At 36.2% G+C, this 16,059-nt stretch overlaps 1 protein-coding gene across 4 annotated transcripts in view; it reads right to left on the reverse strand.

The window, feature by feature from the left end:
- Positions 1-16,059, reverse strand: part of Itpr2 (inositol 1,4,5-trisphosphate receptor type 2) — a 518,501-nt gene that overhangs the window by 220,969 nt on the left and 281,473 nt on the right. For all 4 annotated transcript variants that reach the window (XM_058576367.1, XM_058576366.1, XM_046435433.2 and 1 more), the window contains one exon: positions 13,556-13,664. In XM_058576367.1, coding sequence (XP_058432350.1) covers positions 13,556-13,664 — 109 coding nt within the window. The remainder of the gene's footprint in view (positions 1-13,555; positions 13,665-16,059) is intronic.

Here is a 16,059-nt window from a genome sequence, read left to right on the forward strand (position 1 = left end):
CTTTATTAATTGAGCAGTAACTGAAACCATTTTAAATGTTTTAAATCACTGGTCTCTATAGGTAACAGTAAAATAAACCATGTATTGCCACAAATAATAAAAATGAGCCCCCTGCCGCCAAATCTGCATGTAGCACATGGAAGCTTCATACTTGCTAGTCAGACTATGGTAGAAGCCACAGAAGTCCAATAAAACTTTACTGAGTCATTAAATAGCACCCTTTGGCAGAAGATGTGCTGACTATATTTTCTGTTACAGATTTTCCAATTATTTTCTCATACAAACATAAAATAAAAATTAATACATATCAAATGCCATGATAGAACATCATGGCTACCTACAGTGCAGTTCAAAATCGCGAACCAGTTGCAAAGTCTGTAGCTTCGGACTAAGAAGGAATGGTTTCTTCCACCTTGGAGCCAAATCAGTCAAGTACTTGGGGAAGTTGGGCTTAAAGGTTTCCCTCAGGTATTTTTAAAGCCTGAAGCAAAAGACTTCCTTTCACAAAATTAATGCAGAAACATTACTACAATGGAAACAAATTTAGTTAAATCTAAAAAAAAAGGGGGGAATTCAAATGTAAGCGGGAAAAAAAGGTTTACAAGGTTTTGAAATTAGACATGATGTAGCTCCCATTTTTAAGACAGGAATTTTTCATAAGAAAATCCTTTTCTGTTGTACTATAGCACAATTGCTTAAAGATGGAGCGCATAAAGGAGAAAAGAAGAAAGAATCCAAAAAGAACAACTTGTGTGTCAGTCAAGATCTCAAAGATTAATATTTATGAAAACAATTGGCAAACAACAGTCTATGATCCAAGTACAAAAAATGTTGTAGCAGATGTCTTGTCGAAAGGCTACAGACGCTGAGAAGTAGCATACTTTCGTCCATATGTTTTCTCAGCCTTAAGAAAAGATATCTCAGTCACTTCAGTTTTTTGAGAACACAGAGTGCCTGTGTGTACAGTGAAGAAGAAGCTTTTTTTGTAAAGGAAACTCCAAGCCAAGATTTCTGGTTTCATTTGGAAAGAGGTGGCATATACATTTAAGTGGGACTGGAACATTAGCCAAGTAACTTAATCTAAAAAGCCCAATTTGGCAAGATTTTGTAGAAGAGAATGAGGTGGTCTTTGGTTGTTTGGGCCTGCCTGGCATCCCTTTCCCCATCTATTGGCAACAATACTCCAATTTTCTTAGGAAGAACAACTTCACCCCTCTTCCAAGCTGTCTGTTGGTGCACTATCCCAGCTGCTCAGTGGTTGAGCTTGTGACTATGAAATCTAAGGTTAATATGCAAAGGAAGGGAGCAAGCTTGGAGAACTGGGAAATAAGCAGGATCAATGGTTATCATTAGGTTAAAGGACAATGATAGCAGTTGTAGCTAAAGAAGCAAATGGAATGGAAAAGAGTAAAGGTCAGTGCACTGAGATTCCTGAATCAGCAATGTGGAGGAGAAGCCATTCCTGGTGATGCAAATTTCCAAGTTGTTATCACAGAAGTGAGTAGTGGACCATGGAGGTAGGCAGTACAGATTCAGAGGTCAAGGCCCCAGAGGCCAGAGGATCAGCCACTAAGCCCAGATGGACTGCCCTTGATGTGTCAGGTCCGAGAGCCAAGACTATGTGCTAGGTCCCAAAGTCTTGGATGGATGAGAGGGAGTGATAGGACACTGGCAGATGCCAGGGTGACAGAGTCAGAGGGTCTTTGTCTGAAAGAAGAATTTCAAAAGAAGGCAGGGAAATCTACCTTGAAGTAACAACAGGAGGCTGCAAAACTCTTCACATGGAGGGTAAGTGAGAAAAGACACTTCCTACAAATCAGCTGAGAAAGAAGCTGACCTTAGAAGAGAATGAGGATTCTTATAAAGCAAAAGGGGATAAAGATACAGGAGAGATTGCTGAGTGTGAAGTCCATAGAGGGAGGAGGACAACTTGGGAAACTGAGAAAGAGAGAACTGACAAGGAAACGTGGCATGCAAAGGGCATGAGAGGAAGGGTTTGTTATTTACATTTTGGTCACTGACTGCTAAAAGCATGGTGGAATTGATATGGCAGTCTTTCAAGAGAGTAGGCAAACAGTGTAGTAGCTGGAGGTCTTGTCTAACTACAAAGGGTATGGGGACGTTCACCACCCCTACATATGTTGTAACCTACTAGTTTAATGAATAAAAAAACAGTGGCAGATTGCAAAAAGCCTAAAAAGGCATCTTTCTTGAAGATACACCCAAGTGGGAGGTTATCGCTTAGTTACTGTTTACCTTCTCCATACACTTTCCTGATTGCTCTACTCTGGCATTGTGAGAGAAAATCAAATCAACTCAATACCTGGGATAGAAATTATATAAGTGCATATATCTGGGTTAATATCTTCAACATCATTCTATCTCTTTCATCTAAATTATAAGTATTTAATATGATTTTAATTGTCTACTTCTTCTCATTTAATTATGTTGTACCCTGGATTCAATCAAAAACTAGAAACAACTGAGAAAAGATAAACCCAATAATTTCACTGAGCAACCTGCATATATTCAAATTGTTGTGTGTTGTTTTGCTTTAAGCAAATAAGATTTATCCAAAAATGTTTGAGACTTTCAAGTACCAGGTGGAATATGCAGGAATCAAGCCCATTCTGAAGAAATCTGTAAATGGTAGATGTTCAAAATCATTAAATACAAGAAGAAATGTCTTAAGGTGGTTTGATGTTGTTGTAATAGGAAAACAGTTTTCCTCTGGCAGCCAAGCATGAAATTTCTACTGCTTTGAAGTTGATATCAAACAGAATGAAAGAACATACTATGTAGTGATTAGGAACATGGACTGTAAAGCCAGAGGACCTGGGGTTTCATCCTGACTCTACGATTTCCTTGCTGTGTAAACATGGACAAGTTTCTTTACCTTTCTCTGCTGTGAAGTTCCTCAGTGTATTGATATGAAGATTTTATGAATTACAATATAACAAAGCAAAAGTTTTAGCAGCTATTATTATTTATAGGGCAGATACCTTAAAGTGGGATGAGACTATATTTCCCTTTATGCTTTGTTTTTGGTTTGGGTTTTTTAAGGCCTGTTGAACTTCCCGGTTTCTAGAGGTAACAAAATGAATCAGTCCAAAGCAGGAAATTGAAAAACTGAAATAATATTCAAATTATCATTTATTTTTCACTAATATTATTTAATTCCCTGCCACATGGAGAAGTATTATAGGGAGTAGAACAAGAAAACCTTGTTTCATATTTATGCTCTGTCAGTTACCAAGCATGTGATTCTTACTAGGGTGATGTCCTCTCAGTGTCTTTCTTCATAATTATAAAATGAAGGTTAAAATAATCCTTTGCTCCCTCAGAGAGTTACTGTGAAGATCCAAGTGACATGGACACCTTGTTACCTTGCAAAGGACTTCTCTAGATACACACAATTGACAACAGTTCAGTAACAATACAACAGTCATAATAATGTGGATTTAGGGCCTCATATACTAGGCAGTTTATTTCTTATGTGAGGACTTGCTCAAATAGTGGTTTATATATTAATGAATCTGATAAGAACAGTGAAATGTATCAGACCCAATCTTCTCTGTATCCATTATATTTCTCCTCATCCTTGCAATGGTAAAAGCACAGAGCAGTTCCAAGCACCAATTTTATCCAATGTCAGGAGATTCTGATGCTGTGTGAGATCAATAATTAGTGGGTTCTAGGGCTAGCTACTCTTAACAGTGTCCCCATTCTGTTGACTGGACCTTGGTCTCTCTCCAGAGTCCCCACTACTCCCATGTCCTCTTGATTTTATAGGAGTCTTTTCCTGATTTTATAGGTTCAAAGCTTACATGGTATTTCTGTTCTTTAGTGGCTAAGTCTCCTTGCATGTTCTTACCAAGTCTCTTCTCAGGGAAGGAAACTCTTTCTGGAACAGAAGCCTCTCCATTTGCTGGCCTTCAGACCACAGTATCCTTCCTTTGCTCCAGCCTTCCTGGCTGAACTCCCACTATTACTGTGCAGTGTCTGAGGATTCTTCACATCTTCCCCTTTGTTCTCCCAGGCCACACAGCAAGCAAAGACAACAGCCCATTAGACATGGTACTTTCTGTAAGAGGGTCTCCATCATCAGCCCTCTCTGCTACTGGCCAATTTTACAGGTGTGTCAAAAGTATAAAGAATCCTGCTTTTCCTGGGTTACAAAGATATGCAAAATGGAACTTGAAGTGATGCTTGCAGAATCTGCTTCTTGGCTAGGACCACTGAAGGCTACCGGGTTACATCTGCACACAAACATTTATAGCTCTGTGGAAGTAAGTCAGTCAATCTACAAATGTTTGCTGAGCAATAGCTGTGCAGAGGGTATGGTGTTAAATACTAGAAATTCTTTGGTGAGGGTAAGATCAACAGTCTCTGTTTCAAATAGCACAACATATTTTGGAGTGTGAACTAAGACTAGAGAGAAATACAAAATTGTACCTTCATAGAATATCATCATTCAAAGCTTTTGGGGTCATTTTTTCGCCTACTAAAACTGCAGACCTGTCCTTGAGGGGTTTTTAGGTTATTTAAAATACCAGGACACACAGGAAGGAAAATCTTCATCAGGCCTGTTCTAAAGGTCTACAAAAATAACACATATAGGACTGTATACATGCTTAAATGATTACAGTATAGAATAATATGGAGTTAAACTAATTGTGAAATGCTTCCTGAAAAAGGGTTTAAGTTAGATTTAGATTTAGAGAGAAATAGTTAACATGACAATTTAATAATATATTAATTTAGTGGGTTTTTTGTTCTTTATTATCTGTTTTTCTTTTCTTTTTAAATCACTATAACATTCTTCATCTGCAATCATTAGTTACCAAGTGTCTTTCACTACTTAATGGAGGCAATGAATGGAAATCACCTTCTAAATATAGATAATGTTTTCATTATAACCTTTTTGGGCATAGATCTCTAGAATCATAGCATGTCTCAAAAACCATTGAGGCAATGGATGCTATTCTGTAACATTTTGAAATGGGAAAGTAAAGGCAAAGCATAATTAGGAGCTTTGTAATTTTTTTGTATGGTTTCAATGATTACTTTAAAAATCTGCTAAGTTTTCTTACTTTTATACCACAAAATACAGTTGAAACTAAAACTCAAATTTATTTTCCTTGGCAAGAAAGTTATCAAATTCTTCAACTATAATGCAGTCTCTATAGCCTTTCTACCCAAATTTGTTTATTTACCTTCTAAAAAAACAGCAACATGCACAGAAGGTGAATGATCCCGCACAGGTTCTTACAAGAGAAGCTGGATACAATTTATAAATTTGCAATTATATGATTACTGCTATGACTGACAGGTATGCATATTTGATGGAGGAGAATTAAGTTGCTTGATATAATTCTGACATTCTTTTTGCTGCTTCTCAAAACCAGAAATAAAAGATTAGTTACAATGATTCCTTTTCCTTGCTGAGGAAAAGAATAAATTATTGTTAAGTCAGGTGACAGTAAATTTTAGTTTAAAAAATGGAGGAGATCTTAAAAATAACTCAAGACATCATTTCTCAAAGATCTTTATCCATATCGCTCCAGATAGCAACTTTCAAATCAAGAAGCCACTGTTTGCTATCATTGTGCAAGGTGTAAATATCACCTAGCCCACTGGGGCATTTGTAAAGATCACAGCTCTCAATTAGATGCTGTTTGTTGAAAGCCACGTTTCCTCAAGGGGCTGTCTACAATAGTCATCTTACCAGGTATGGTTTAGAACTTTTAGAGCTAATGTTCTTGTTACTAACAACTCAGACTATGGGCACAGTGAGAGGCTGAGGGTGCTCTGAGCTTGATCTGTACATCTATAAAAGTAAATCTTCCAAAATCCTCATAGCTACTGTATCACATTGTTCTCAATCAATTTAAACTAAAAATTTCAAGACTTTCCTTAGCAGCTCACTGAATATGTATTCTAGTACACACTTGGGAAAAATTATCAAAAATGAAACTAAAGAGATTTTGATTTTATTTAGATGTAATCCAAGAAAATAGAAGTGTTGGAATTATAAATCCTATACTCTCTTTTTAAATTTTTTTTTAGTTGTCAATGTACCTTTATTTTATTTGTTTATATGTGATGCTGAGAATCGAACCCAGTGCCTCTCACATGCTAGGCAAGTGCTCTACCACTGAGCAACAACCCAGCTCAAATCCTATAACCTCTTTACATCTAATATGCTAAGTGTGAACTTAGGAGCCCAAATGTTTACATTGGAATCTCAGCTCTCTTCTCTCTACCAGATGTGTGAACTTAATCTTTCTATACCTCAGTTTCCTCGTTAGTAAAAGGGAGATAATAATGACATATGGATGAGGATTAAATAAGATAACACATAAAAGATTAGAAATAGCATCTGATGTACGATAAACTTAATTAATGCCTGTTAATATCTTTTTAAACCTTTGCTTAAAACTGCACCATAGCTATCTAGAGATACCTCAAAATTTTCTTTAATATTAAAAAAACCCCTGCACCATAGCTATTATAGAAGAAATTTCTGAGTCTCTATGCAATGCTATTCCAAGGATAGATGCTATTTTAAATCTGAACATTTTAAGAATGTTGAACTTTTCTAAACCTCCTTGTTGTCCTGTTGAGTATATATGTATTCGTGTAACATCCATAGGAAAATATTCACAGGGGAAATTGTGATTGGCATGCTAAGTAGGTCAATTGCTCTCAATCCAATGTAAACAGAATGACTTTCACATACCAGTTCAAAAGTTATCATGGAATATTTTCAATACTCACTATCTTTCCAATCCTAAAGTACAGAAGTCATAAGTTTTATATATTTGGGATCAGAACTTTCAGGCATCTTTACAGGTTGATTTATATATATATTTCTCCCTTTTTATGAGAGAAATAATTTTTAATGCTCTACAAATCATAATGAAAATATATACTACACAGTGGAAGAGGAAGGAAATGGACCTCCCCCCCAAAATCCATAAGATCAAACTCATCCTCTGAGCACCTATTACTTCCCCCTCAGCTGCCTTGGCTCAGCTCTACCTGGTCCACACAGGTTCTCTCCCCAGTGCCACCTCAGGCAAGCCTCTGCCCAGGTTGAGGCCCACAGTTTCTTTAAATGTATAAAGCAAAGGCACAGTGTTCTAGTTAAGCTACTGGGTTCAACAGCACAAATACACCACCAGCTACTTCTCTGTTATGGTAAAGACATCGTGGAAACAAAAGAAGCAGGGAACAAAATGGCTTTTAAGACACAGAACATTAGAAATCATACTCCCCTAAAGCTTTTTGAAATATACATTCTCTCTCCCTCCCCCAAATTTCCAACATGTTATTTTTTATAAAATACAAATAAATAGGTCTGTCTTGTTATCTTTTAAAAAATCTTTTATACCTCATAAATATATGCCACTTGAATGTATCAATTAAAATTTAAAAATTAAAAAGCTTTTAAAATATGAGCAACCCCAAAGATCCACTGCACTTACCAAGTTGTCAGAGTTATATCCTTTGTAAAATTTTGCTTATTATAATCACCTACACAAAAAATACTTTGATGGAGATTTCCTAAAACTCAGTTAAATTTTCCCTTTAAGGACTTTCTATACATAATTTTCACATTTTATCTTTCAATAAAAATAAGTACGACAACAAGTCACTACATGATCCCTAGATGATTTCATGTGTAGACACATATAACAGGAAATTAAATGCTCCTTTACTTATTATCCTTTCAAGAATCTGATTTCGTCTACCCACATCTTATTTCTCAGCTTTATAGACAAAAACTAGGAAATATGATGAAAGAAAAAAAAAATCCCTAAGCATAATTAATTTAGGAATAGAACTCAGAGGTATAAGAAATTGTAAGCTTTCAAAAAAACAATTAACTGAATACCAGATAAAATGTAGAATATATATCCTTAATCTAGTTCCTTAAAATATCACACAAAAGATAGCCAAATCAGAAAACTTAGAAATTGCCTTAAAGAGCATTTGGTACAACCATGAACCATCATGCTTTGTTGCCCTATTTTTAAATTTTTACCAGATATACACACATGCACGTGTTTTCTCTCTCTCTCTCTCCCTCCCTCTCTCTCTCTCTCTCTCTCTCTCTCTCTCTCTCTCTCTCTCTCTCTCACACACACACACCAAAAAAAAAAAACACAACCTACTTCTGGTGTCAGGGACTGTGATGTTTGAAATTTATATTTGGCAGTGACATACAACTCCTAAAATCCTTGGAATCTCCAAAGTGAAAAATCCTTCAGAATGGGGATGTTTCACTGGAAATATCAAGACAGGATGAGAAGGTTAGGGCTTTCATCCCCACCTCCAGCCTCCAGGGAAGAGGACTCACCATTATGTAGATCACCAAAGGCTAGCAATATAATCATGCATGCTTAGGAAATGAAGCCTCCATTAAAAAAAAAAAAAAAAAGACAGGGTTCAGAGATTCAGAGAGTTTCCAGATAGCTGAACATTTAGAGATTGGAGTGCTCAGAGAGGGAGGTCTTTACCCGTTTCTTATGCCTGGTCTTGTGCATCTTCCACTGAGCTGTTCATCTGTATCCTTTGTAATAGCCTTTACAATAAACCAGTAAATGCAAACATTTCCCTGAATTCTATAAGGGGCTCTAGCAAATTAATCGAACCTAAGGAGGGAGTAATAGAAACCCAAGTTTATATCTTATTGGTTAGAAGTAGGTAAAACAAGTTGGGGCTTGTAAGTGGCTCCTGAAGAGGGAGCAGTCTTGGGGACTGAGCCCTCAAACTCTGGGATCTCACGTTATCCCCAGGTAGATGGTATTAGAATTTAATTGATGCTACAGCACGCTTGCTTGCTGGGTGGGTAAAATGCCATGCACACTTGGTGTCAGAAGTGTGTTGCTAGAGTAGCTATAAGGAGAAACTGAGTTTGTTTCTACCTATAACTCCAGAGGAACCAAGGAAATAAAAATGGGGATTTTCTTTTCAACTGACATTTTTACATTTAAATAGGTAGAGTTTAAATGTAATAGGAGAGCTAAAATGAAAAACACTGATTTGAGTTTTCTGTGTTGATTTAATTCAGAGAAACCTTTGGGGAACGCTTCCATACACAAATAATAGAAATCCAGTTGATGAGGTGTTAGAGGACCAGGAATTTGGGAACTTATGTGATTAACATAGCTTACCTCTCTGCATCTCTCTTTCTCTATTTGCCATGAGGAGGTAACACTGCCTGCTCTATGTACTCTCCTGAATTGTCGAAAGGTAGCAAAATATTTTTAAATATTTTGAAGACAGCAAAGGAGTATCAATTCAAAACACTTTTTGTCATATTCATTTAAACTGCCCTACATAGTAATTTTCATCAGCCACAGGTAAGCACTGAATCTATATTCTAGATGAAAGTTATCACTGTCAGTAGAAGGATCACCGTGGTGGACTAAATCATGCCCTCCCCAAAGATGGTCATGTCCTCAGGATCCCCTTCCTTGCCCCAGAATCTGCAAACCTGTTTCCCTACATGGCAAAGGGATTTTGCATACATGATTAATTAAAAAAAAAAAGAATAGCGTTACCCTAGATTAGGTAGAGAGAAGTGATGGGAGGGGAGGGGAGGGGTTGGGGAGATAGGAAGGATAGTAGAATGAAACAGACATTATTGTTACTGTGTGTATATATGTGAATGCATGACCAATGTTATTCTGCAACCTGTATACTCAGAAAAATGAGATATTATATCCCATCTGATTCAAATGTATGATATGTCAAGGTCATTGTACTGTCATGTGTAACTAATTAAAACAAATAAAAAAAATTAAAAAATAGCAAAAAGGAAGGAAGGAAGGAAGAAAGAAAGAAAGAAAGAAAGAAAGAAAGAAAGAAAGAAAGAAAGAAAGAATAAATCTTGCCAAGGGAGAGTATACTGGATTGTTCGTGTGGTTCCAATGTAATCACAGGTCTTACAAAAGGGAGACAAAGGTGCCAGAGGGGGAGATGTGACAGTTGAGGGAGGGGCAGAGGACAGAACAAGGGGGAGGAAAACTGGAAGCTGCTACACTGCTGGCTTTGAAGATGGAGGAAGGGCCCATGAGCCAAGGCATGCAGGAGGCCTCTAGAGGCTGGAAAAGCCTAGGAAATGAACTCTCCTCTAGAATTTCCAGAGGCAACACACCTCTGCTGACTTCTTGATTTTAACCTTTGACCTCCAGGTCTGTAAGATAATGAATTTGTGTGGTTTTAAGCTACCGAATAAGTTGAAAATACTACCACCTATTATCCCATTACTGAAAATCAGGTTTTTCTTAGAGCCCACCATAGCTTTGACCAGTTTCCGAGTCCTACCCAGAATGCTTTCATCAAGACCTATTCATTACACTCCCCTCCACTGGCACAGGCAATTGGGCATTGAGCATTTAAAGAGGGCCAACTGTCAATACCTAGAAATCTTCTAGACCTATCTCTTCTTCCACAGTACAGATATTTGAATTGTTCTAGATTTAATATTCTTTCCTTAAGAACTTCCAGCAGGGAGCAGTGCAGGGATATCTTCGGCGTCTACTAGTAGAAATGTTTCTCCTGGGGCTGGGGTTGTAGCTCAGTGGTAGAGCACTTGCCTAGGCTGTGAGGCACTGGGTTTGATCCTTAGTGGCACATAAAAAATGAAACAAATAAAATAAAGGCATGCTGTCCTTTGGATAATGATGTCCATCATATTCCACATGTATGAAGACATGAATTAGGTGTCAACATACTTTACATACAAACAGAGATATGAAAAACTGTGGTATATATGTGTAATAAGAATTATAATGCAAAAGAAGAAGGAGGAGGAGGAGGAGGAGGAGGAGGAGGAGAAGAAGGAGGAGGAGGAGGAGGAGGAGGAGACAAAAAAAAAAAACTTGAAATAGAACCACCATTTGACCCAGCTATCCTACTCCTCCGTCTATAGCCAAAATGATTTAAAAACAGCATACTACAGTGATGCAGCTACATCAATGTTTATAGCAGCTCAATTCACAATACCTAAACAGTGGAACCAACTTATCTGTCCTTCAGTAGATGAATGGATAAAGAAATTATGGTACATATACACAATGGAATATTACTCAGCATTAAAAGAGAATAAAATCATGGCATTTTCAGGTAAATGGATGGCACTGGAGAAGATAATGCTAAGTGAAGTTAGCCAATCCCCAAAATACAAATGCCGAATGTTTTCTCTGATATAAGGAGGCTGACTTATAGTGGGGTAGGGAAGGGGAGCATGGGAGGATTAGATGAATTCTAGATAGGGAAGAGGGGTGGGAAGGAAAGGGAGGGGGCAGGGGATTAGCAAGGGTGGTGGAATGTGATGGACACCATTATCCAAAATACATGTATGAAGACTCAAATTGGGTGTCAACGTACTTTTTATATAAACAGATATGAAAAATTGTGATATATATGTGTAATAAGAATTGTAATACAAAAAAACAAAGTACATGTATAAAGGCATGAATTGGTGTGAATATACTCTCTATATAAAGATATGAAAAACTGTACTCTATATGTGTAATAAGAATTGTAATGCATTCCACTGTTGTGTTTTTAAAAAACATAAAATCAATAAAACTAAAAAAAAAAGGTATGCTGTCTATCTACAACTACAAAAAAAAAAATGCTTCTCCTTCCAAAACACTTAGAAACAAGGTGTGTCTAAGAATTAGAATTCTTTCATCTGCATTTTTTTCCTACTCTATCCTTAGTAGACATGGAAAGAAAGAAATAGGACACTTACAAGTCATTTCCCAGATTTTTTCTATTAGTTAAATGACTGCATTTCCCCCAACTTTAATTATCTTAGAGGTCTATCTGAAACTTGACCTGTTTTGAATGCAATATTCTGTCTTATGTTCTGTCTGCCTATATCTAACTATTTGGATCCATAAATTTGTTTCTTGAACAAAGCGTACTAACCTTTTTAAATATCAGAATACAAAATTTGTAAAAGCTGACTATGCTTACACTAAGACACTCTTGACTACTCAACGTAAAATCTTACTTGATTTCTTCTCTATTTTCTTAGAGTAATTCAATAATGTTCTTTTTTATTGGTTCTTTATAGTTATATATGACAGAAGAATCCATTTTGACATAATTATAAAAACACAGAGTATATCTTGTTCTAATTCAGATCCCAGAGCCTCTCCTTCCTCCTCCTCTCTCTACTCCCACTCCCTTCCCTCTATTGATCTTTCTGCCATTTATCCATAGTTATTTTTTAATTAATTTCTTTTGGATGTACCCAATCATGAGATTCACTTCCAATTCATACACATAATTGGAAGCTGTGCCACGTCTCCTTGCTTATATATAAGATATTACTACTGTAAAGCTCCAAACACTCACATTGACCTAATTTTTCACTCTATGACCTAGCATTTCAGTCAAGATCAAATAATCTATAGCAGTATCTCAAGGAATCAAAGACAACAAAAAATTCCAAGGAACTCTACTTATATAAACATATACTCAAACTTGTAAGCATTTTCTTGAGTCCTAGGTCAGAGAAACATTTGCTAAAGTTGCATTGACCCCTTTATTTTGATAACTTGTTTCCCAAATATAGTTTGAATGATGAAAAGAAGCTATTGCAAAAGAGAAGGCATTTTGATTACTGATGCAAACATCAGATTCAAATGGAATATTTTGAGGCAACAGTCCTCCTTTTAGTAACCGAGATTCCACAGCCTTTCATTTCTACAGAAATGCATTTAAAAAAACACTACAATCTTTTCAGAATTAGAATATACATAAGATAATAAACATAATCCTTGAAATTTTAAAATACAGATGATTAGTATTTATAGAAACAGACCAAAAAATTATTAAGAAGCATAGTACAATTTTGTTTGATATCTAAATAAAAGTATTGAGAGATTAGCTTAAAAAACTTCTCTAGACTTATATTTTATCACCTTGGGTATTAAACATGCTGCTAGCTACCTCTTAATGAGCACCTGGGCTGTCATTTTTAATAATAGACTGACAATTATTATCTATAAGGTGCTATTTCTCTGAGAATCATCTGTGCAGTACTTAATACAGTTAAGAATAGAAACTTACTACTCCAATTATTAAAAAGCACTATTTTATAATATTTGGTATAATATCAAAAATAATACGTATAATTTTTTAAAAATCAACAGATGCCAAAATGCACAGACATTCTCAATAAACGTCAGAACTTTATGTGAAATCTAAATAATGCCATAACTCATTGTTTAAAAAGCTCATTTGGTCTACTGAAATCAAAAGGAGAAAACATACATAATGAAGGCAGACTATACTAAACCAAATCAACCAAATATTCAGGCCACTCTAATTTTAGTTATTTCTCAACTCTAAACAAAACATGAGAGATGAATACCATATAAAATCAAATTATCTAACTCATATAAGTACTTATACCATTAATATATAAGTGATCATATAATAGCCTATTGTAATCCATAGATTATAGCACTAGGGAAATCTTACTTCATTGATATGCTAAATGATTTTTTTTAAAAAAAAATACCTCTTCCACAAAGCTGTCTCTCTTCTCTAGCATTTCTCGTAATGTCTGAAGAATTTTAATGCAGAGTTTTTCTTCTTTCTCCATTAGTTTCTTTGTATGATTAATCAACCTTAAAGCAAAACATTAAACCTTAGAAAGGACAGTGATTTCTCTTCAAGCTATATATGAACATCATATGCTATACAAAACAAAAAAAAATGCTATAATTTAAGAATATGAAATAAACCAAATATACATTTTCAAAGCTTTAAAATTATACTTCATCTTATAAATTTTGTATTATGAAACATCCTTTTTGTTTTATAAGCAGTATATCTCAGCTTCTCAAACTTTAGGTAATATTCTTCTAGTAGGACACAATACTCTGAAAAACAAGGAAATATCATGTATTCAAAGATTATCATGTGGAAGAAAGAACCAAAGAGTGAAAGTTTTAGAGAAGCAGGCTTTGCTTTTCTTGTAAGGAGAACTTTTGAACAGTTATTCTTTCTGCCTGTTGGACCCGACCACATGAAAACACACCACCTTGTCTGAAAGAAACACCAATAGTCTCAACTCATCTATGTTGTGTTGGAAAAGAGGAATAAGTGTAGTATATTTTATTATGTTATATCATATTATTTTCTATGTACTGTATTATATTAACTATATAGTAACAGCAGCAATACACAATATTGTAATGTTAGTTTAACAGGCTACTTTCTAGTGTCCACTAATAATAATGTACTATTTTTTCAAGCTAGAGTTTAGTAGAAACAGGCAGTTTCTGATTAAAAATGGAGAAAAAAAATTTAAAGTAATATCAAGGCAGTCTATCCATTTGCTATTTTTGCTATGATTTGGACAAAAATTCTACTCATAATTTTATTTGGTGAACATGCACTGGTGAAGTTCTGTTAGAGATTTCAGGACCACAATTGTAGATTATCCTCAGATTCAAAATAAAGTCAAATGTTTATCATCAGGATCTATAGCTCAGCATACGTAGCTCATGTTTTCCTAGAGAAACAAGGGTTTCAGGTTGCAAGGAAATGCTCTGCTTTCTGTGACATAACATGAGTACTGTGGGACATAACCCTGAGAAAAATAAAAAGGAGTTGCCACCAGTTAATGGCCACTAAGTGATTACCAGGTGTCCAGGTCAAATGCAAGGACTCTCTAGAATTCTTTCCACTCATCCTTACCACAAGCCAGTGAGACAGCTTCCATATTTGGGCTAATTTTGCTAATGAGAAAACAGAGGTCCAGAAAGATAATATATCTTGCCTCTGATTATATCATTCTAGAGGTGGGACTGGAAATAGACTTGGGTCCCTCCGACTTCAGGGCCAAAATTCTTGGCATCACTCTGTGACAACACGATAGTTCACCAATCTCTTGATTTTCAGGGTTGCTGTGCAGAGTCTCAATACACACCAGGTGGCACACAGCCACTTGATAAAATAAGTGCCACCGCAGAGGTTATTGGCAAATGCCATAAACCAAAGAAATCATTTCATTCTGTTGCAGGGAATTATCTGGAGCTGATCAGAGAGAGTTTCAGTCAAGAAATAACATTTCACTTGAAAGATTTCACCTGGCGGGGAAGGGTGGGAAGATAAGGCATCCCTGCAAGGGGAACAGCATGATCACAAAGGGAAGAGGCAGAAAGCCAACCATCCTGTCCAGCAACTGGTAAGAGCACTGACTGGCAGCAAAGACTTAAAGACCTGGAGGAGGAAAGTAAGAGACGTGATTTGGAAAGAAGGGACTGGAAAAGTATGATAAAGAGTCTGGAATGTGTTCTGGAGAAAATAGGAAACCACCGGTTATAAGGGGCCTGACCAGAATATGGGTGTGAGAAAGATGCCACTGGAGGCAACAGGAACGATGAAGCAGAGGAATGAGCGCGAGGGGAGAGATGGACAGGGCAAGTGATAGGGTAAAGGGATAAGAATCAATACAGAAGTACCACAGCCGAACACGGTAAATAATGACAGAGAGATGGAAGACCAGGAAGAAGAGTGGATTGTAGAACCCCAAAATGGATAGACTGGGTGATATGTGGATGGCAATACGTTGAAATGATAACCTGCTTACGCTGAAGGGGCAGCACACAATGAAGGTAACGGTGATTTCTTTCAGACAAGGTGGTGTGTTCTCATGTGGTTGGGTCCAACAGGCAGAAAGAATAACTGTTCAAAAGTTCTCCTTACAAGAAAAGCAAAGCCTGCTTCTCTAAAACTTTCTCTCTTTGGTTTTCTTCCACATGATAATCTTTGAATACATGAAAATAATTTTTTGTGAATGTTGTAAATTATTTTCTCCCTCTCAGGGTAAGTATTTACATTTTCTTTAAATCTTCCTCGGGTAAAATATTTAATTCAGTTATCACACTGAAAATACTAACCGTAAGGTTGAATTTTCACTTCTTAGGAATTTGTAAAAGGGATTAATGTATCACATGATGTTTGGTTGGATAGGATAAGTGACTTTCAAATATTTCTTCTATGATCAAAGTAGTA

Source organism: Marmota monax, unplaced genomic scaffold (assembly GCF_021218885.2).
Source record: "Marmota monax isolate L192 unplaced genomic scaffold, Marmota_monax_Labrador192_F-V1.1 WCK01_AAM20220418_F8-fsc00012, whole genome shotgun sequence".
NCBI lineage: Eukaryota > Metazoa > Chordata > Mammalia > Rodentia > Sciuridae > Marmota > Marmota monax.